The sequence below is a fragment of the Lactuca virosa genome, chromosome 1 (assembly GCF_052849685.1).
Source record: "Lactuca virosa cultivar CGN04683 chromosome 1, Lactuca_virosa_CGN04683_v6, whole genome shotgun sequence".
NCBI lineage: Eukaryota > Viridiplantae > Streptophyta > Magnoliopsida > Asterales > Asteraceae > Lactuca > Lactuca virosa.
In genome coordinates, this window is record NC_136426.1 from 295,633,647 (window position 1) to 295,657,441 (window position 23,795).

At 40.4% G+C, this 23,795-nt stretch overlaps 1 protein-coding gene and 1 long non-coding RNA gene across 2 annotated transcripts; one reads left to right on the forward strand and one right to left on the reverse strand.

The window, feature by feature from the left end:
- Positions 1–1,580: 1,580 nt before the first annotated feature.
- On the reverse strand, positions 1,581–5,742 carry LOC145130612 (uncharacterized). Its single transcript, XM_079065390.1, has 2 exons — positions 3,784–5,742; positions 1,581–2,189 (listed from the first exon to the last, which is right to left on the reverse strand). The coding sequence occupies exons 1-2, from the start codon at positions 5,740–5,742 to the stop codon at positions 1,581–1,583; spliced, it is 2,568 nt and encodes an 855-aa protein (XP_078921516.1).
- Positions 5,743–19,072: 13,330 nt separating this feature from the next.
- LOC145109748 (uncharacterized) lies at positions 19,073–20,200 on the forward strand. The gene is made up of 2 exons (XR_013709191.1): positions 19,073–19,883; positions 19,972–20,200. It is a non-coding gene; the product is annotated as an uncharacterized LOC145109748 (long non-coding RNA).
- Positions 20,201–23,795: the final 3,595 nt, after the last annotated feature.

The following is a 23,795-nucleotide window of genomic DNA, read 5'->3' on the forward strand; positions in this document are numbered from 1 at the left end:
CGTCGAGTTCACGACCATCTTCATGTGACTCGCCAAGTTACTTTGCGACTCACCAAGTCCATTAAGTCTTTTTTCCATACAGACTTATTTTTGAGCCATGCAACGGCTCCAACTCATAGATCCAAGCTTCTAGGGCATGCTTATCACGTAAAGTTGCAAACTTTACGTGCATGCATGGCCATAAAGGCTCTAAATGTCTATTTTAAGCTCTTAACGGAACTTCATGCTCAAGAGGGACCTTAATCACAACTAAGACTGTGACTTTATGCTTCTAGAATCCAAGGAGGGTCCAGATCTGAAGTTACAACTTCAGATTTAGCCCATAGCTCATCATACCAACTTGAAAATCCATAAAAAGCCCTAGAAACTCAACAAAAGGGAAAAAGGGAAGTAAGGATGGCACTTTGATACCTCCAAGGGATGCTAGCTGAGGTAAATCCTGCTTCCCACTCCTTCCTTGCTTCAATTTCCTTTGCACTCTTAGTTTTCTTCCTCCAAGATTCTCTTTTCCAAGCTTCAAACACGACACAAAGGCACTCACACACGTATTTAGGGTTTTAAGGGCTCTCAAAGACTGCAAAGAGGCTAAAGGAGGATAAGGCTCCTTTAAATAGAGGTGCAAACCCCATGATTTAGTTTTTCATCTGCCAGCTCCTACTCGCCGAGTCCCAATATGGACTCGTCGAGTAAGTCACTTAACTCGCGATCTCATCCAGCTACTACTCGACGAGTAGGTCAACCAACTCGTCAAGTAGAGCTTAACCCCAATAATTCTTACTTAAGCAATACTTGAGAATCGGGGAGTTACATGTGCGCTGAGCAGCAGTATATTTTTCGCCCAAAATTTTTTTTGATTTTTGAAATTCCATTTGGATGGATCTCTTCTAAATTGCGTCGGGAACAAACATATCTACTTTTCATGGCCTATGGGTAAGTAACGGAGTGTAGATCTGAAAAAGAAACTCACAAAAATTCAAATGAAAAAATGAATAAAATGAAAATTTTGGAGAATTTTAACCGTTAAATCATGATTTCGTTACCGTAAAGATGTTGTAGGAGTAAAATAGAAAAGATTGATACCTTTTTTTCTTGATTTGGACGAAAATCAAGCGATTTGGGTGTTTGTTGGTGAAAGAACTCGAAAATTAGAGGATTTCAGAGAGTGTTTTTGAAATGTGGTGGTGAGAAATGAGGCTTGCGATCGATATATATAGAAAAATACAAACCTGCGATCGTAAGGACTATACCTGCGATCGCAGGTTTGCTTTTTTTGTGAAAAACGACCCAAAAAAACCTCGACTTCGTGCTGCGACCCTAATCCGTATAACATGCGATCGCAAAGAACGGACTCGCGGTCGTAGGTTCCACCAAAACCTTATTTTTCAACTTTTTACAAAATCTCTCTGTTCCTTTTTATTTTAAAAACACAATTCAATTAAAAAGAAACAACCTAAGTAGCTGAAAACACACAAAAATTAAAAAGAAGTTTCAAAAACGAAAACCAAAGCAAATGCCAGGGTTGCCTCCCGGTAAGCTGCCCGTTTTTATTGTCGTTGGCTCGACATTGTTACTTGGTTTCCTCAATTGCAGTAAGTCGGGACCTCGACTACCTCCACTTCTTCATCTGTAACATGAAACCCTTCGTAAAATGGTTTGAGACGGTGACCATTTACCTTAAAAATCTTTCCTGTTTGTTCACTCTTAATTTCTATAGGACCTTGATCAAACACGTTAGTAACAACAAAAGGTCCCACCCAACGAGACCTCAATTTACCGGAAATAAGTTTGAAACGAGAGTGATATAAGAGTACCTTTTGACCGGTAGTGAATACCTTTCGCGAGATCATCTTATCGTGTAACGCTTTCGTCTTCTCCTTATAGATTGCCTCGTTCTCGTAAACATCATTCCTGATTTCTTCTAACTCTTGAATATCCAATCTTCTTTTCTTCCCAGCTTCATCCATGCTCATATTCAACTTTTTGACAGCCCAATATGCTCGATGCTCCAATTCAACCAGTAATCGACAAGGTTTGCCAAAAACAATTCTATATGGTGACATGCCAATAGAAGTTTTGTATGCTGTCCGATGAGCCCATAACGCATCATCCAATCGAATACTCCAATCTTTCTTGACTGGATTGATGGTTTTCTCTATAATGCCCTTAATCTGTCTTTTTGAAGCTTCAGCCTGCCCATTGGTTTGCGGGTGATATGTTGTGGATACCCGATGTGTGACACCGTATTTCTTGAGGATTGCTTCGAGGGTGCGGTTGCAGAAATGCGTGCCCGATCACTAATAATAGCCTTTGGTATCCCAAACCTAGCAAATATATTTGTCTTGACAAAATCAACCACAACCTTGGCATCGTCTGTACATGTAGCTTTTGCCTCGACCCATTTGGATACATAATCCACAGCAAGTAAGATGTATAGAAACCCGAAAGAAGGCGGAAACGGACCCATGAAATCTATACCCCAAACGTCAAAAATTTCACATACCAAGATCGGAGTCAGTGACATTTGATTACGAGATGTCAAAGACCCAGTCATTTGACATCTTTCACAGGTTTTGCAAAATAGAAAAGAGTCACGAAAAATATGAGGCCAATAAAGACCGCTGTCCAAGAGCTTGCGTGCGGTACGTTATGGACCATAATGCCCTCCACAAGCTTCTGAATGACAGAAATTCAGGATTGACTTGACTTCATCTTGAGGTACACATCTTCTAATCACCTGATCAACACAGTGTTTCCATAGATACGGCTCTTACCAAACATATCTTTTCGCCTCCTTCTTTATTTTATCTTTCTGGGCTCGGGTAAGATCTGAAGGGAGTTCCCTGGGGACCAAGTAGTTCATAATATCAGCAAACCAATGAGGGTTCTGAACAGCGAATAGATGCTCTTCAGGAAATGTTTCGCGGATCAGTGTCGGGTCTTCAGGTGGGGTGAGTCGGCTCAAATGATCAGCTACCAAATTTTCTCTCCCACTTTTGTCCCTAATCTCTATATCAAATTCCTATAGCAGCAAAATCCATCTAATCAACCTTGGCTTTGAGTCTTTTTTGGCAAGAAGGTACCGAATGGCTACGTGATCCGAAAAGATTATGACTTTTGTGCCCAACAAATATTGTCTGAATTTTTCTGATGCAAAAACAATTGACAACTACTCTTTTTCAGTGGTGGAGTAATTTGCTTGGGTGCTGTCCAAAGTCTTTGATGCATAATATATAACGTGGGGAACCCGGTCTTTTCTTTGTCCTAGAACAGCTCCAACAGCAGTGTTACTGGCGTCACACATTATCTTGAATGGTAAACTCCAATCTGGGGGCTGAATGATGGGGGCGGAAGTAAGAAGATTTTTCAGCACATCAAAAGCTTTCTTTCAATCTTCATTGAAGTCAAATTCAGCGTCTTTTTGCAACAGCTGGCACATGGGAACTGCTATCTTTGAAAAATCTTTTATAAACCTCCTGTAAAACCCTTCATGGCTAAGAAAGGAACGCACTTCCCGAACATTCTTCGGGTAGGGTAAGCTCTTTATAATATCTATTTTTGCTTTATCGACTTCCAAACCTCTTTTTGAAACAATATGCCCAAGAATCAGACCATGGTCAACCATAAAGTGACATTTTTCAAAATTTAAGACCAGATCTGTTTCTATACATCTTTGTAAAATTTTGTGAGGTTTTTTAAACAAATATCAAAGGAGTCTCCATAGACGGTAAAATCATCCATGAAGACTTCTATGGTATTTTCAACATACTTAGAAAATATACTAACCATACACCTTTGAAAGGTAGCGGGTGCATTGCAGATTCCGAATGGCATACGCCTATAGAATGTCCCGAAAGGGCAGGTGAAAGTCATTTTCTCCTGGTCTTCTGGAGCAACTGGAATCTGGTGGAAACTTGAAAATCCATCCAACCAGCAGCGGTGGGATTTTCCAGCAAGCCTCTCTAGCATTTGATCTATGAATGGGAGAGGAAAATGATCTTTCTGGGTGTCTGCGTTTAGTTTTCTGTAGTCAATACACACACGCCATCCGTTCTGAACCTGAGTTGGAACCAACTCTCCTTCTTTGTTCTCTACCATTGTCACCCCGACCTTCTTGGGAACAACTTGAACTGGGCTAACCCACTTGCTGTCAGAAATTGGGTATATCATCCCAGCATCCAATAACTTCATAACTTCTTTTTTAACCACCTCCATCAATGGTGGGTTTAATCTGCGTTGGGCCTCTCGCGATGGCTTATAATCTTCTTCCATCAGAATTTTGTGCATGCATAGAGATGGGATGAGTCCTTTAATGTCTGCAATAGTCCATCCAATTGCAGTTTTATACTCCTTCAAAATTCTGATCAGCTCGAACTCTTCTTTTTCTGACAGCTTGTTGGATATGATAACTGGTAATGTTTCTTTTTCTCCAAAATATGCATATTTTAGGTGTTCTGGAAGTGTCTTCAGCTCCAAGATGGGAGCTTGCACTACAGAAGGAAAAAGATTGGAGTTAGAAATTTGTAATTTAAGAGTTTGGGTACCATACCTCAACTTCGTCTGCTGGTCCATATGAGCTGCCATATCTTGAACTTCTCTACTAACCGCATAATTTTCTGATATAACCTGAGTTGCATTAATAGACAAATTTATGTGGAGCACTAATGCTAGTGACTCACGGTTAGCAATCTCAAAACATTCTGCAGACAATGGTTCAATTACATCAATGAAATTAAGGGCTGAAACATCATCCGGGTAACGCATGGCATCATAAATATTGAAGTTGATAACTTCACCATCAAATTCCATTGAAAGGGTACCATCATAAACATCTATTTTGGTTCTGGCGGTTTTTAAAAATGGTCTCCCCAAAAGAATGGAAACTGAGTTTGGTGAGTCGTCATCTCCCATATCCAAAACATAGAAATCAGCTGGGAATATGAGTTCATTCACTTGAACCAAAACGTCTTCCAGTACACCTTTCGGGTGCACCAGAGAATGATCAGCTAACTGAATGATAACTCTTGTTCTTTTTAAAGGCCCTAACCCGATAGTTTTAAAAAGTGAATATGGTAAAACATTTATAGAAGCTCCTAAGTCCAACATAGCTTTTGGCACTGAAAGGTTCCCCAACTTGCAAGGAACAGTAAATACTCCTGGATCCTTACACTTTGGGGGTAGCCTTTTTTGTAAAACAGCTGAAACATTCTCGCTTACTTTAACTGTTTCGTTTCCTTTTAATTTTCTTTTTGAAGTACATAACTCTTTTAAAAATTTAGCATATCGGGGTAGTTGTTTAATTGCATCAAGAAGGGGAATATTTACCTCAACCTTTCTGAAGAAATCCATAATCTCATTATCTTCCTTTTCTTTTTTCGTGTTTTTCAGTCTTGAGGGAAAATGAGGAGGGGTAATTTTCACTTCAGCTTCAGCAGGTCCATCTTTTTTCTGCACCTCTTCAGTTGCCTCAGATTCTTGCTCAACCACGATCTCTTCTTCCTCGTCTTCTTGTTGAACTGGTCCTTTGTAGTTTTTACCACTTCTAAGGGTGACAGCACAAGCATTGTGCTTCGGGTTCTTCTCAGTCTGAGATGGGAATTTTCCTTGTGTTTGTGCTTCTAATTTGCTCATGGAGTTCGCGAGTTGCGATACCTGCTGCTCCAGATTTTTGATGCTAGACTTTGTTTCATTCTGGAAAGCTTGGGTACTGGTTGCAAGACTTTTAACTATGTCCTCCAAAGACATGCTGGAACTACTAGCTTGTGACTGAACAGGTGGTTGCTAAAAATTGCTTTGGTGCTGATTTTGCTGAAAAGGTTGCTGAAACCCGGGTGGAGCTTGATATTGGTTTCTTTGCTGAAAGTTCTATTGAGGTCTTGGATGGAAATTGCTATTTTGAGGCCCTCCCCAAGCTTGGTTGTTGCGATGTTAATCAAATGGCCTTTGTTGAAATCCTCCCATAGCTTGCACCGATTCATTATCTTCTTGAAGTATTTGGCACATATCGGTTGGGTGCCCAGTTTTGCAGCAGATCCCGCAAGGTTTGACCTTTGGCTCTACACCTTTTTCTTTTGTCAACAAAATGACAGCGTTAGTCAATTCTGAAATCTGGGACTCCAGGTGGGCGTTGCTCATCTCCTTGACTCCTCTGGGATGGTCTGGGTACCACTCTTCCTCAGTTGCTGAATGTTTTGACTCATTAGCCAGCTTCACTATTAATGCCCTGATCTCTGTTGGTGTCATGTCTGAAAGTGACCCTCCACTAGATGCATTTATTAGTCGCCTCTCCATAGGTATCAATCCTTCGCAGAAACACTGATACAACTGATAATCACTAATGCCATGTTGTGGGCATCGGGCTAACAACTTCTTGAATCGCTCCCAATAAGTGTGGAGAGCTTCTCTTTTGCCTTGCTTTATACCCAAAATCTCTCTGTGTAGGTTTGACACTTTTGCCTCGGGAAAATATTTTTCTAGGAAGAGTTTGGCGAGTTCATTCGAGCTTGTTATTGAACCAGATGGGAGATCATATAACCACTCTTTTGCTGCATCTTGAACTGAGAAGGGAAACCCCCTGAGTTTGATTTGGTCCTCAGTAACTCCATGGGGTTTCATTCCAGAGCAGACAACATGGAATTCCTTGAGAAATTTATGAGGATCTTCATTCTCAAGGCCTCGAAATGGGGGCAGCAGATGGATTAAACCGGATTTTAGCTCAAAATTTCGAGCTTCTAGAAAGGTGACACACAACAGCTGTTGGGTAACCTCTTGTGTTGCGCACTCACAGAGAGTTTTTTTAGCTTCGTCTACGTTTTCGCTCATGATGAATTCTGATTCGGTTTCAGAAGAATCTGTGAGTTCGGGTTTTTCTGAAGATGATGAGGAGTAGGTTTTGAACGAGCTATTAACGGGTGAGGTAGGTGGTGCTTTTGGGAAAGGTTGAAACGAGTGTTCAGGTTCGTTCCACAAGGGAGTGCCTTATGGTATGGGTGAGGTTGAGGTTCCTGTTTGTTGCCCTCGAAGTTTTGCTTCCTTCTTTAGCTTCCTAGCAGTCTTCTCAATCTCTAGATCAAAAATAAGATTACCTGTATGTGAAGATCTTGGCATAAAACTATTAGTGTTTTGCCGTGTCCCCGGCAACGACACCAATTTGTTAAGACCGCTGTCGTGCACGATTTAACAAATAAAAATAATAAATAAAATGCTTTATTGCACTAACAGGTAGTACAGGTAAGCAGGGTCGGATCCTCTGGGACACGTCCTAATGTTTACACCTCTTTGCGTAAGGTGTGATCTAATTCTTGATGAATGCAATAAACATAAAAAAGGGGGGTTTATTTCTGAAAATTAAACTAATAGAAATCGAAAATGACAAAAGAATAACTAAATTTAAAGTGGTGAAAATTCAAATATAAGAAAGCAATTCCAGTTTCGCGGTGACTCCCCTAATCATATAATTCACCTTCAACATAATATTTAACTATGCACTTGTTTAAACTGGTACTAAGGTTCATTAACAAGCTCTAATGACCTTTATTACAAGAATCATTTAATCAAAATAAGCTCTTTGAATTAAATCTAACTTTTTACTAAATTAGCCAAACAAGCTCTTGACTAATAAAGAAAAGTTGCATTAGATACAGTGTAATTCCCAGTAAAGTTTAATACCTCTCATAAGCTCGGAGGCGTTAAAACTTGTTTGATCATTTCATATTAGAGTTAACCCTAAACTCAGAATTAATCTAATACTTGTCACTTTTTACTAATTAATCTAGACAATTATGGATCTAAACAATTAGATGACTAGAATGATTCACAAACAATTTAAGTGGCCAACAGATGCTGAAATCAAAATCAAACATTCAATTTAAATAGAACTGATCAAACTAAACAGTAATCATAGTCAAACATAGTGCCTAACGATTAATCATACGAAAACGTTATGTCTTGCGAAACTTAAATCTGAGTTTTGAGCCTGACATGGATAAAAACGGATTACAAACAGTGAAAATAGAACCTAAACGATAAATCTTACTAAACTATGAATTGGAATTGAATCGTCTCCTTCGGATCTGCGTTCTTCACTTGAAAACCTCTGAATCGCCAGGAATCGCTAATTAGGGTTACGGGAAGGGTATCAGGCAGTATTTATACGTTTAGCTTTCAAAACGCCGTACCTGCGATCGCAAAGGGACAACCTGTGATCGTAGGTCTCACCCAAAAACGTGTCACGGGATTATTTAATGAAGTACGTTGCTATTTTGAGACAATTTGACTAACTTGCGATCCCAAAGGCACAACCTGATTGCAGGTTCACTTTTTTTCTCATCTGCTGCATTTTGTGACTCATTGGAACCTCGATGGCAACCTGCGATCGCAAGGTCAAACCTGCGATCGCAAAGACATAACTTGCGATCGCAAATGAGGCTTTTGGCTCTTTTTGTTCGTCATTCCCCTTCCAGGTAGTTCTCGATCATTTCCCAACATCCTTCCTTGGTCTAGACTCCAATTAAGCTCCTAAGCATCCACAAACGCATCCCGAACTTGCACAATCATCCATGTGCTCCAAATGGCCCTGAAAAGTCATAACAAACATGAGCAGTACGGGCATTCTTCAAAATAACCATGAAACACGAAATACATAAGAATAATCGGGAATTAGTTAACTTTTTATAATGAAATACGTAGGTAATTGTGCTAAAAGATGCATATAAAATGCATCTAACAAAGACCTTAGCTCATTTCTCATATATGGGCTCCCTAATAGCCCTTAATCCATAAAGTCAGTGACTTTAAGCCTTTTCATGGCTGATATGGTCACAAACACACAAAACACCCACTCTTTTATCTCAAAAAGCTCATAACTCTTGCATGGCTTGATACCAACGTCCAAGACCTCATTTTTATGGATCCTCTCCACTAGAAATATTCTAAGGGACAAACATTAGGCTCTAGAGTGCAACAACTCAACAAGCTTCAAGCTTTGGCACCAAAAACCCTAAAATGGACCATAACATGCACAAATCAAAAGGATGGGAAAGCTTTGAGCTTTATACCTTCAAATGATGCTCCATCCATAGAAAATCTCATATCCAAAGCCTGGACTCCAACTCTATTCTCTTCCATGCTCCTTCATCACCCCCATAAATCCCACAAGAACACATAAGAGCTCACAATAGACACTCAAGCTCAAAGAACGGGAATTAGGGTTTTGAGAGAGTTGAAATCTGGAAATGGTGGCTGGATATGAAGACATAATGTTCCTTAAATAGGGGCACTCCAAAATATTAGGGTTTCTTTCTGGACTTGGTACGCCCAGCGTACCCTCTGGTACGCCCAGCGTATTGGGTGACTCCGCTTTAATTTCACACACATGAGTACGCTAAGCGTACTCACATGTACGCCCAGCGTACTTAGCTGCCACCTTTCTCAAATAAGGGACTCATCCTACCACAACTTCAAACTTCCATAGCTTCCTCGATATAACTCTGATTCCAATGAACCTCATACCCCCGGAAAGGTGTCGAGATGCCCTACGCTTCTAGCAACTCGTCGCAACCCCGAGACTTCCTCATGCCCGGGTTGCAGCCCACGAACCCTAATCACGGACGATCTAAAACAGGATGTTACAATTCTTCCCCACTTGAATTAGACTTCGCCATCGAAATCGCTCCTTATCAACACATAGATCGAACCCAAACCCGAGAAACACCACTAGAAAGACCCCACATACTACAACAATCGCATCCAAAAGCACCTGAACGAGGACAAACCCAACTGCTGCTGAAATACTCGATCTGACTCTCCAGAACTTGAAACTCTAGTGGTCTTTCTCCCTGTCATACCACCCTCGCAGAACGTCAACCTTCTAATCGCCCATCGACTAATAGACTCTAAGACCACACTCCCAATTCTAATTCTCTAATCGATCCCGATCGCATTCTAAAAAGGAACAGAAGGTCATAATCCCCAAAGGACCCACCGCCTGAACAACTATCAGAACTCATCAGAAGGAAAGAACCCCAAACTCAACACAAGAAAAGATTATGCCCATATGGAAGTATCCTCTGATATCTATAGACATGAGCCCCGACCTCCACTCAATTCTCCCCTTAAACACCGAGCATCAAGTCAGCTCCCGACCCAAAAGATGATCCTCAAAGGTTACTCGATGCAAACCGAAAATGTTTCACCGACTTCCTTCTCACGATAACTATCTCAGCTCATAGTGACACACAAGTCACGAGGTTCTCTTTACCCCAAGTGAACGCTACAGTTCATCTAAAATCGTCTCACCTCCGACCTCTGTCATTTACCACCCATTGATTCCACGTGTCTCGCAGTTTTTCCCCCTACCAACGAAACTGACTCACTCTGGACTAAGACATCTGAAGAAGAACAATACCCCTCAAACTGAACCCTTCTATGAATCTGAAATCTCATATTGCAACAGCAGAATTGGAACCACTCAATTCCAATCTGGTACTCAACTCGTGACCCATATTCGTGGATTTAAGCACACACCATCTCTTCAATTCCTTTCGATTATGATAATCCATCCTTATCCCAGGGATACAACAATTCTCCACCGACATGGAGACCCCCGTCTCGCCCCTGGTTCGGCAACCATGCCCCTGAAGACTCAAGTGGTAAGGCTACCCGAACCTAAGAATTTCTCTATGCCATACTCTGACTAGGGAATACTACTGCTCCCGGCAGAACAATATTCACCCTTATCGATTACTGGGTGCTACGGCCTCTCCCGTAGTCTTGCGAGACTCTCTCTTACTGACTTGTGAATGCTACGGCTCCCCGCATTATTAAAACACTCTTTCTCTATCCAGTGAATACAACGGCTCCCCGCCGCATCACGACACTCTCTCGCTAACTAATGAATGACATGGCTCCCCACGGTATCACAGCCCTTACCCACTATTTAGTGAATACTATAACTCCCCGTAGTATCACAACGCTCCCTTCCACTGACTAATGGAGGCTACGGCTCCCCGTAGTCTTACAACACTCTCTCGCTCACCGACTCACCATGGGCTCACTCTACGGTTTCTCCTGCTAAACCCAAGCGAATCATAATCTCATCCTTAAGTCATCACCACACTGAGTTCACCAACCCATGCTCCACGGTTCCACATAGATAGGTTCTTACACCCACCCAGCTTATGCATCACCACTCCTGATGCAAGTTCTCGTAGGCAAGGCATTAGCCTCGGCACAGATACACCTTTAGACAGTTTCACTCCGGCGACGATTAACTGATGGGTTCCCAGTGGAACAAAATCACTCGGTACTCCACTCGCCACCTCAAAACTCGAGTCCTAACATGACCAAAATTAGGACGTCATACTCAGGGTACCTCGGTACACCATCACAACATCTCACGTGGTCTTGCCTTTACCGATGATCTCCCACGTACTCAACTCGAAACCTTGAAATACTCCTTTCTTCCAAATTGAAACACGGAGGAATCGTCAACGACTGAATACACGTTGACGAAAATCCGAAGTTCCACCCTCTACTGATCACCGCCCATAGGAACTACTCATACCGACTCTAAAGTTGATTGACAACCAACTACCGCCCTCTTATGGGTTATAGATCACAATCTATACCTGTACTTGCAAATCTCAGCTATTGCACCCTGAACTCAGCGACCCATCTGCCTCGAACTCAACATTTGCCAACCCAAAATTTCTAGTCATCATAAGTCCTCTAACCAACGGCCACCTGCTGTGGATTCACTCATCCTTCATAAAGCACATACTCATATACCATCCCGCCTCGCACCTCGCCGCATCCACCAATATCCCAGGTTTCATGTGTCCGAACCACAGATTTCCATAACCAGTTGCACTTGAACGAATTGTTGATCTTCTTAATTGAATACCCAATTCTCCCCCACTCCGGGTTCGAACCATCATCAGGTACATCATACTTGACTCTTGGAACGTACCATACAAACACTTAATGATCTTCGCGATGGAAACCAAGCGACTCCAAATATCTTGTAACTCAGACAAGAACCTCAGAATCCTCCCAACTTGACTCCCTCAGGTTATCTCGAAACCTCAGAGTAACACACCGTCGGATACCTTAACTTGTCCGAAATAACCATGACCCTTGGTCCGGAAACAATGCATTATCACACACCTCGTCTCTTACTCCTCGATCATCCTCCCAACACGGGAATCATCAAAGCACGAGACCTTACCCTCATAGCCGATACACAACATAACAACGAGGGCCACTGCCTCCGCATATTCCTCTTAACCACCTGAAACTGCTGCTAAAAGCATGCCACACTCAAAAAGACACCTTCCTGGGTCTCTTCCATCTCAGCCTCCACTAATGACTCCATGGTACCAAAAATACCTCACAGCAAGCCAACTACTCACATACCCTTATGAAAAGGTCACCACCAATGCTACCCCACGGGGTTTACCTCCAAACTCTGAAACCGGAAACTCGATATCTCCTTTGCTTCTCCCAGGAAACGGGAACAACGCAACTCTTGCCACAGAAGGTGACGTATCATCCATCAGCCGATGGCTCGACTCAGACCTCGATCCTCCAATAAGCATCATCTTTACTCATCCCTGAGCCTTGCGACTCCAACTAACATCTCACCAATAAAATCCCTCGGAAATGAAATTGGTTTCCCTTTCAAGGTATACTCCATTAAAACTTGCTCGTCATTGCCCTCTGGCCCCACACTCTATCATTTGATCTCAAACTAATCAACTACCATAGGACAACTGGTAAAATCAGAAGCACTAATAGCCACAAATCATGGTACTCGAACCATGTGATTACTTCTCAATCTGCCCTGAATCATGGTACTCAAACCATGTTATCTCCTCTCAATCTTCTACTTAGAACCTCTGGTATTCTACCTGTTTCAAGTACGGGTCCTCTACTTTCAATAGTACGGGCCCATACTACCTGCCACATCTACACGTACTTTCCACACGGATCGTCCCAGAATTCCTAAGTGGCTCCTCAACCTCCTCGATCACCAATCCCGATAAATCTGGTCGCTTCCCCGCGAATACTCTCCTCTATCAACGTACTCATCTGACTAAGGCCACTCCCTAGGCTCTTCCTAGGTTCCCTCACTTCTCTACCATCAGTTGTTGAAGAACTCCTTATGATGCCAATCATCTACCTTCTGAATATCATCATATTCACTTAGTAGTTGACTCCCATCATCAAGAATTCCACAAAGCACGAAGCAAGCAGCATTCAGGCATCGAATAATCTCTATCAGCATGAAAAACCACTCTAGGTTACAACTCCACTTGCTCTGCTCCCTCAAAAAGGGTATCACCCAACTCAAGCAACTCTACCCCCTCGCGGGTATCTAACTACTCTCTCAGTAGGCTCCTCAAATGCACATCTAGGTATCTATCCTAGATTACTCCTCTACTCAAGTTCTCTCTAAAAGATCTATGTTGGATACTCTTACTCTGCACATACTCAAAGCACCTTTCAGATACCAAATTCCTAAGCTAAGGCATCACAAATCAGGTAACTCTAGCCCTAAAATATGAAATACCTAGCATATCTTCTAGCATACATCTCTAATATCTCAATAATAACTCATAAGACAATAAGTAAGGGTATTTTGGGAAATCACCGTTCGGGCTCTTGCTGATTGTACACACTGCACCTTCTCGTTTTTCTCTTAGAAACTCTTGCTCGTTTTAGAAAAATCATTTCTTTTATAAACTTTTCTCAAATCCTCAGTTTGAGTCCAGATATACCCGAGGTGCATCTGAAACCCTCAAACCAAGGCTCTGATACCAACTTGTAACACCGTAAAATTTTCAACAAATTTTTTTATTTTAAAAATCACATAATTCTCATAAGACGTTTCACAAAAAATTCATTTATTTAATTTACAACGCAACTCCATAATTGTTTAACTGATACTCCAGGATCCTCTAAACATAACTCTTCCTTTGGTGTGTACAATTGAACCGGTGCCCTCCCGCGATCCTGAGAGGAACCTGAAACACATATCACATAACATGGTAAGCACGAAGCTTAGTGATATCCCCAAAATACCATGCATTTATAATTAGCCACTCGAGGCTATAGCTCTGTAAGACCCTCCGGTTAATGTGTCTGAGTGGGACCATCCAGTCCTACAGCTCGTTGGACCCTCTGGTCCGGTCTAAGTGAGGACCCTCCAGTCTCATTGCTCATTGGACCCTCTGGTCCGGTCTAAGTGAGGACCCTTCGGTCTCATAGTTCGTTGGACCCTCCGGTCCGGTCTAAGTATCTCATAATATAGCACACAGTACATATCATACAGAAAACGCATAACTCAAGCAAGCACATAAGACACTCTGGTCACACATAATTACCACTCTAGGTAAAGTATAGTGAGAAGACTCACCTCGGATGATGAACAGCCCCTAAAAACACTTCAGATACGCACCGGCCACTCACTCTGTGCCAAACCCACAATTATCCCAATTAGGAACTAAGTCCAAACTCTCACACATTAGGTCTAAAGGTAGTCCACTAACCAGCCCATCAATGACTTAAAACCTATTGGGCCCACCAAGGCCCAATAATAAATGGACTCTCCCAAGGCCTAATTCTCAATCTAAATGGCAAGCCCAACAAAGGTCCCAAAGCACAATATAATATTTCTCTGCTCAAAGTCACTAATACACAAGCCCAAAGATCCAAGACCAACCCTTAAGGCCCAATAATAAATTCAGCCCAAAAAGTTCACAGACAGGTTACGCAGGGCGTACCTCTCTTGGTACGCTCAGCGTACACTAGCATGCACGAATCTTATCGGGGACACCAACCCAGTACGCACGGCGTACTGGAATTACGATCGGCGTATGCCCAGCTTTGCTTAGTCCATTCTCTTGGTCTTAACCCTTTAAGACCTTAGCTCATTTCTCAGATCTGGACTCCCTAATAGCCCTTACTCCATAAAGTCAGTGACTTTAAGCCTTTGCATGGCTGATATGGTCACAAACACACAAAACATCCACTCTCTTATCTCAAAAAGATCATAACTCATGCATGGCTTGATACCAACGTCCAAGACCTCATTTTTATGGATCCTCTCCACTAGAAATATTCTAAGGGATAAACATTAGGCTCTGGAGTGCAACAACTCAAAAAGCTTCAAGCTTTGGGACCAAAAACCCTAAAATGGACCATAACATGCACAAATCAAAAGAATGGGAAAGCTTTGAGCTTTATACCTTCAAATGATGCTCCATCCACAGAAATGCTCAGATCCAAAGCCTGGACTCCAACTCTATTCTCTTACATGCTCCTTCTTCACTCCCATAAATCCCACAAGAACACATAAGAGCTCGCAATAGACACTCAAGCTCAAAGAATGGGAATTAGGGCTTTGAGAGAGTTGAAATCTGGAAATGGTAGCTGGATATGAAGACATAATGTTCCTTAAATAGGGGCACTCCAAAATATTAGGGTTTCTTTCTGGACCTAGTACGCCCTGCGTACTAGGTGACTCCGCTTTAATTTCATGCATATGAGTACGCTAAGCGTACTCACATGTACGCCCAGCCTACTCAGCTGCCACCTTTCTCAAATAAGGGACTCATCTTGCCACAACTTCAAACTTCCATAGGTTCCTCGATATAACTCTGATTCCAATGAACCTCATACCCCCGGAAAGGTGTCGAGATTCCCTACGCTTCTAGCAACTCGTTGCAACCCCGAGACTTCCTCATGCCCGGGTTGCAGCCCACGAACCCTAATCACATACGATCCAAAACAGGATGTTACAGACCCAAAATGCATAAACAAGGCCCTAAACTATATCTAGCATAAGAAATCATAAGATGAGTGAATGAGTCATTCTTTATTTATGCAAAAGACATGACTACCCTCTTTATCCTCAACATAAAACATTCCTACAAAATTTGTTAAGTCCAAACTTTATTTTGTGTGACAAACATGACCTTAATACATTAGAGGACTATACTATTAATGATGATTGATCGTGTGTTGTAGTGCGACGCAGCCCGACATTTACAGACAGGAAATGAGATACGAGCTGACCTTTACTTTTAGCTTGTGTTGCTATCCTAAAAATCATTATATAACCATGTTGCCTTCAGACATTCCGTATTTTGGCAACTAAGAGGTAGGACCCTATTAGAGCCTATTATTATAGGGGTTATAAGGCTCAAATAGACACTCTGAATAGATCCAGAAACTGTATAGTTGTAGCGTCTCCAGAACACCAACCCATACACCTACAGGGGAGAGGGTTGCCCTCCCTCCACTTCACCTCCCCTGTATGTAAGGAAGTGGGAATTAGCCAATTATAGGATTCTTCCCAACTCCTTTACAGGGTATGGGGTCAGCATCGGTTAGTATATATTTTTTCTTTTTGTTGTTTTTTGTTGTCTTTTATTAATTATTTATATATATAATAATATTTTTGGGTTTTGGGTCTACTCGAGGAGTTGGCTGCCCTACTCGTCAAGTAGTAGCGGGTTGGTCTACGTGTTTTAGTGATCTACTCGCCGAGTCCAATAGCGGACTCGGCGAGTAGGAGATGGCAGATGAAACCCTAAATTTCGGGGCATTTCACCTATTTAAAGGATCATTGGCCTCCCCCAACCTCCCTTCACTGCTTCTTGACCCTCTCAAACCCTAAAAAGAGAGAGAGTGTGTGTGTGTGTGTGTGTTCTTTTGGTGTGTTCAAGCTTGGAAGGGGAGTTTGGTAGGAGGAAACACTTTGGGAAATCAAGCAAGTAGAAGCAAGGACTCGTGGGATTCAAGATCTACATCAGTGGACATCCTCTTGAAGGTATTAGACTATTTTCCTTGGCTCATGTTCATCACAAATCTCTTTTGGATGGGTTTTATGAAAGGGTTTTTATGTTTGAGCTAAAATCTGAAGTTGTAACTTCATATCTGGATCCCCTTTGACCTCTAAATCGATAAAGTTATCAACCTTGCCTAGTATGAGCCTTCCTTCAAGTGTGAGACTTCATTACAAGCTTAGTTTTGTCATTTAAGGGCCTTAAAGCCTTACATGCACGTAAAGTTTGCAACTTTACATGATAAGTATGCCTAAGGAGGTTGGATCTACAATCTGGAACCTTTGCATGGCTTAAAATGCGTCTGTATGGATGAAGAACTGAAGGGACTTGGCGAGTCGCATAGTCGACTCGACGAGTCATATGAAGATGATCTTGAACTCGACGAGTTTAATGAACAACTCGGCGAGCCCGATGAACATTGTCAAAGACTCGGCGAGTCAGTATGGTGACTCGACGAGTCGGTTAGGGTTTTTCTCAACCACTGGATACGTATGAACTTGTCGAGTTGCAAGGGGGAAAACTCGACGAATGGCCATAGAGCTTCGACCACGAACCTTAGGAACTCGACGAGTCACTCTGGTGACTCGGCGAGCGGACAAGTGTTTGGGGAACTCGATGAGTAGACGAGGGTACTCGACGAGTTGAGGTCAACATGGACTGTTGACCTTGACTGTTGACTTTGATTTTGACCATGGGTTGACCAGTTGACTTTTGGAGGACATTTTGGAAAGGCTTGAAATTTACAAGTATGGTTTACAATGAATATAGGTGGTGGAGTTCGTAGCAGTGATCCGAGAATTTGAGCTTATTTTACGAGTCGACAGTTGCAAGGTGAGTTACCTCACTATACTAAGGGGTCTAAGGTACCATGGCCTACCCATTGGATATGTTATTCTAGCAGTGTTAGTATGTTGAGTAGGAAGTTAGTTTTGCATGCTAGTGGTTATGCCAGTTAGATAGATCTGTAGGACTACCTGTGTTGTTATATGATTACCTGCATGCTCAGTGATTATGTTATATGTTGATATGTTATGTGGGGTGGGTGGAGGTGGGACTGCTTCGTGCGGTAACCAAGAAACCCGGGAGCATTCCAGTTATGGGCTAAGGGAGACTCGTACTGTGGGCTCGATGGTGAGCCAGATGTGAGCTGTAGGCCTACAAGGCAATCCAGAATCACACTGTGGGCCTAGGGGGTAATCCAGTCTATAAAGCTGTGGACACATTGCATGTTGTTTAGTTTGTTATGTTATGATATTGCTTACAGGGTTATGTGAACTATATATGTATCGGTATTTTTTAGGAACTCACTAAGCTTTCGGGCTTACAGTTTCAGTTTATTGTTTTAGGTACATCTGGGGACCGCGACAAGGCGATAGCTTGATCGTACAGCTCCTCCTATTTTGTTTATGGTTCTGGGAAAACTCTGATATTAAACTATTTTGAAAACAAGAATGTAATGACTGTTGCTTTTGAATGTTTGAAAAAAATTTAATTGGCTTGAAATTTTTGAATGTTACACTAGTATTTTAAAAGTTTAAAATACACCCTTATACTATATAAAATTAAAAGTCTAATATATTATAGATGCATAAGTAAAGAGTCAATATTACCGTTAGTAGGCCTCATTCACGAAACTGGTCTATAAGGGGTGTTTAAAGAAATTGCTTATAAAATGGCGATTGAATGGGTATCGACTCTTACCTACCGCCCTCTTGACTAGTGTAGGGTCGTTAGCTGAACGGGTAGGATAGCACATAACCTTCCATTATAGGTATAATGAAAAATGAAGTAACTAAACACTTTTATAAATTCCCAAATCTTAGTTACTTTAGGAAAAATGTGGAATTGGTGCTAATCCATGAAATTGCACATTGCACCCTTATTGGTCGATTAGTAAAGCGTGTATGGTTAACCGACACACTAATATGGGACCAATGAAGGATGGCAATGGGTAGCTTGATGTTTATCATAGATCAATGGAGCGTGTGTGGTTAACCGGCACATTGATTAGGTGATTTGTAACATAAAGAGTAACGAGCTAATTTGCATGGTTATCCACACCTTGTTTTTGATCCTCGGCATCCCAGTCACAAATGAAGGGCACAATCGAGATTTAAACATGCCATTGAAAAGTTCAATGAATCTCAAAAGATCTACGAGTTTCAATTCATTTAAAACTTAAATTTCATTTACGTTTTTCATGGTGGAAATTGGTAAATCATCATTTACCTACCTTCAAATGTTCTGCAATTTGGATTATGGCATCCCTATTCCAAATTGTAGAGCATTGTGTTTGATCCTAACCTTAATATCTCATTTGGGTGTTTTATTAAGGACTCAATCAACTTACTTGAATTTTCTCTCGTTTTGTAGATGTCTGATTCTAACTATGGTCTTCCCAAATCCCTTGGAACAAGCTTTCCACATGAAGATGATATTCCGAGATTCGATCGAGGAACAAGAGATCATTCTTCACTTCCTCCACCTCCTCCTATTATTCTCCCTGACCCTCAAGTTCGAAATCTTGAAAAGTTGAAGCTCACTCAAGCCTTTTTGGCAAGTAAACACGAAGAAGGAAAGTCAGTGTATGCACACGTCTTAAAGATGAAGTCACACATTGACAAGTTAAGAATGTTGGGAGTCATTATCTGTGAGAAGTTGGATGTTGACTGGGTTCATCAATCGCTTCCTGACTCATATAGTGAGTTCGTAAGAGAGTACTATATGATGGACCATTATGTGACCCTCATCCATCTCACCTATTTGCTTGTTGCTGCTAAATCAAAAATGATTTGGCGCACTGGAGAAGAAAAGTTGATTGGTAGATCTGCCTTCCAAACCTACATGGACATAGGCAATGGCAATAAAATGCATGCCATGGTCAAAAAGTTTGACCATATGAAAAAGGCAAAGTCTGAGGTAGTTCTATGTGCTATTCCAAAAGAGTCCAAGAGAAGAAGCATTGGAGACGAAGCTGTCCTGACTACCTGAGATATCTAAGAGATGGGAGAGTCAAGACGTATGACTCTACTACAGGTAAAATTCATTAACTAACTCTTTAAGTTCCTATTTTTTTATTCTTAATACATTATGTGATAAGATTACATTTTTTGATGTTTTGTAGAATCGAAGAAAAAAGAGGAAGCTTAAAGGAAGAAGTGAGTTGAGTCTGATCGCGAAGAAATGGATTTCGATCGCATGATTTGATGATCGGATTTTTGGAGATGCTACTTTTAGAGTTATGATAGATTGCTTAGGAATATGTAAAAGCGTAGTTTTTCATTTGAATTGCATTGTAAGGAAAAGTTTTTCCGCATCTTTTATAAATACAATAAATTTTTGTTTTTGTCTTATTTATTTATTTCCTTGCAATGGCATTTATGAAAAATTGAAGTTTGTGTATTTCTAGTTATATTATTTGTGGAAATGTCGAGAATTTACCAAATAAGGAAAGATTCTTGTCGCTCGAGTTTCAATTGGACAGAAACTTGAAATCTTACAAATTGTATTGTATGATGAATGAGAACCTTAATATTTGGAAAATTAAGACTAATTCCTTGACAAAGAATCAAGTGATGGACTAGGAGAATTGGTACACAATGTTGTGCACTAGTCAAGTCCACCACAAAGAACAATAAGATTATTCGTCATGATTTACTAAAAGTCTACTAAATGTGGTTATGCTTACAAGATTAAGTGTAATTCTGAATCATTGAAAAGTTTCAATGTATGGCAGAACGAATAAGAAGAATCAATTAGGCAGAAAGATAAAACTTTCTCCTATCTAAGAAGAAGGGAGAGTACTTTTGTATCGTGTTTTCTAATCGTCTTGTTGATTATGAAAACATATCACAATTAATCCTCTAAGGACATCATAGTGCACTATTATGGCTAAGAAGAGGGATCAGAAATTATTGAAATGGTTAAATCAAAAGGATGAGTCATACTTCGTTCCAAAATCCAGTCTTAGAGTCATACTGCAAGATTGTGAATTGAGTGACACATCTTAAGAAGCTCTAACACACTCTTCAAATGTGAAGTAGAAAATTGTTTTTCTTACTCTTGCACGTTTGAAATTGGTAAATTGTGATGTCTTGGATAAGACAAAGACCAACTGTCACACCCCAAAACCGAGAACAGCGGAAATGTTCTGGGGCGGAGGACGCCATGTAATGTATCACACCAATGTAAAGTAGTAAACAAGCAACAACATCATCCATTGCATTAATAGTATAATTTCAGATACAAGTGTGTTCTTTCATAGTATAAAACAACATAATGAATAATCAAATATAAGACGAGTCTTGACTTCTCCGTCTTCACAAGACCTGGTCGTCGTACCTGTCTATTTGTGACCTGAGAATGCAAGTTATTTTGAAAGCGAGTATCAGCAATAAAGCTAGTGAATTCATAAGTATTTATGTGTCTTTGATTTTTAAAACTGTAAAGAAAGACTTGTAAATGTTTGAAGAAAAGTTTGTATCAATGAACATGTTTGTAAGTAATTGTAAACGTTTGAAAATCCTAGAAAATCCCATATTTCCTACTAGTATAAAAAGTAGTCTTCTACCAAGACCCAACTGTTTTGAAAGTGTGCATCACTGTAAATGTGACGGTTTTTCCCTCGTATAACAATTATTATTATAAAACTATCGTCTACCTCATCATTTATGTGTATGTGTCACAATATAAAGGTAATAAGGAAAATAGTCTATCTATATCAAATATATTCTACCTCGTCGTTCATGTGAATGTGTCACAAAGTAAAGGTAAAAAGGAAAATAATATAATCAATTTAGTATTATCCTTTGGTACTAGGATAATCACGGCAGAGTAACTTGCCGAATAGTATTAACCGTAGACATCCGTCGATGTGCATTTTCCCTCTGTAGTTAACAGCTGGGTGTAGAATGGTTAGTCCCATACTTATATAATAAAATCTACCCATATAATATGTAATAGTATCTCATCATATACTATGTAATCGTATCTCTTTACTAGTATCTATGTAATCGTATCTATGTAATCGTAACTCTTGTAATTGTATGTCTTGTAATTGTATGTATTAATATCTCTTCATATAGTATGTAATGTATTCGTATTTCTGTAATTGTAACTCTTCACATAGTATGTAATGTATTAGTATAGACTCATGAATGAACTGACTCTTGTGTGATTCTTTGTACTTGGAATAGTAAGTAGTATCTCCTAACTATACCTATTATAGTTACTAGTAATGTACGTGTATAACCGAAAGTATGCCTTTGCTACCCAAAGGTACTGAACTGACTAATGGAACTATTATGTCTATATAGGTATACATGATATATAACTAAGAAGTGATGACTTGATGTCAGTTTATAAAACGATTTGAAAGTAGTTTGTTTGATAAGACAATTTTAAGTATAAGAAAACCTTTGTTTGAAACACAATCGTAATAGAGTTTGAAAGGAAACATACAGTATGTAAGACAGTTTGATAAAGAGTTTTAACATGTAAAAACGTTTGAGAAAGTCATTTGAAGTAATCTGTTTGGTAAAACAGCTAAAAGTGTAGTAAATCCATTTGTATGCTAGTTATTAATCACATGTGATTGATATAATAACTAGCATGATTCGACTTGTATTCCCCCCATAAAGCATTTATAAACATTTAAAAACATTTAAAAGGTTAATTAAGGGGTATAAACTCACCTGCAGTGAGTGGATCGTATGGAAATGTCGGACAAGTGCTTGTTGTTAAGTGATGACTTAAACACACACAATTATCCTAATAACATATAAAGACATATGTATATATATAATTAGTGATTATAACACTAATTAGACAAGTATAAACATTCTAAGGCGTGGAAAACACTTTAGTCAAAGTGTTAGGAGGCCATTGGCTTGCAACAAGGATTGCAAGGTATTATAAGTGAGTTTATGGTCAATGGACCATGCTTATTGGAGTTTACTCCTGGCCGTAAACTCTCAAATGGGTCACCATTTGTGGCTTAAAGGTAATATGTATTAAGTGGTTAAGTGTTCCAAGGCTTAAACAAGAGGCTAGGTGAGTTTAAGGTCCAAGAATGACATTAACTTGAGTTTACGGCCTGGGGACCACTTCCCCATGAGTTTACAGCCGTAAATTCATGGTATGAAGTACCATTTCGTTTCTTGAAGTCCCTATTTCAATGGGGTATGGTTCTAGACTAAGTTCCAAGGCTTGGTAAGGGACTAGGGTGCAATTTGCCCCACTTATAGGGGTTTACGGCCCAAGAACATGTCTTGGCCGTAAACTCCTTGGATAATGTGTTTCTTTGTGATTTCTAGGCTCTAAACATGTTAAACCTAGTGTATAACGAGTTAGAACAAGAGTACTTACGAGCTAGGAGCTTGAATGGTCAGTTTTGGCCAAGAATACTAGTATGTGTTCTTGGTGTTCTTGGTGAAACTTGAAGATCTACACAAATGGAATGATTTCACGGATGAAATCATGTAAGATCACTAGTTCATGTAAGATATCAACTAGTTAGGACAAGAAAGTTACGAGATTTGAAGATCGGGGACGAAGATCGGGATGATACTTGAGAGGATTTCAGCCAAGGGAAAGAAAGGAATGAACAAAATGGCCAAGACTTCATCATATAGGAGGAGTTTACGGCCTACATGGAGTTTACGGCCGTAAACTCCCATGTGGTGGCCGTGAACTCCTTGTAAACGTGTTTAAGGCTGGTTCTTTGAGCTATAACTTCAGCAGATAAACCCCGACACTTATCCCTTAAGTGTACAAGGCTCAGAATGCTCAAACAGGCTCTAAAATGTGCTAAATGATAGCAGGAATGAGTTTGACTTTCAATGAAGTGTTTGACTGTACAGGATAGAAAATTTCGGGTTGTCACATCATCCCCCCATTAGAGGGAATTTCATCCCGAAATTACAATTTAGGTAAAGGAGTAGGCATGAA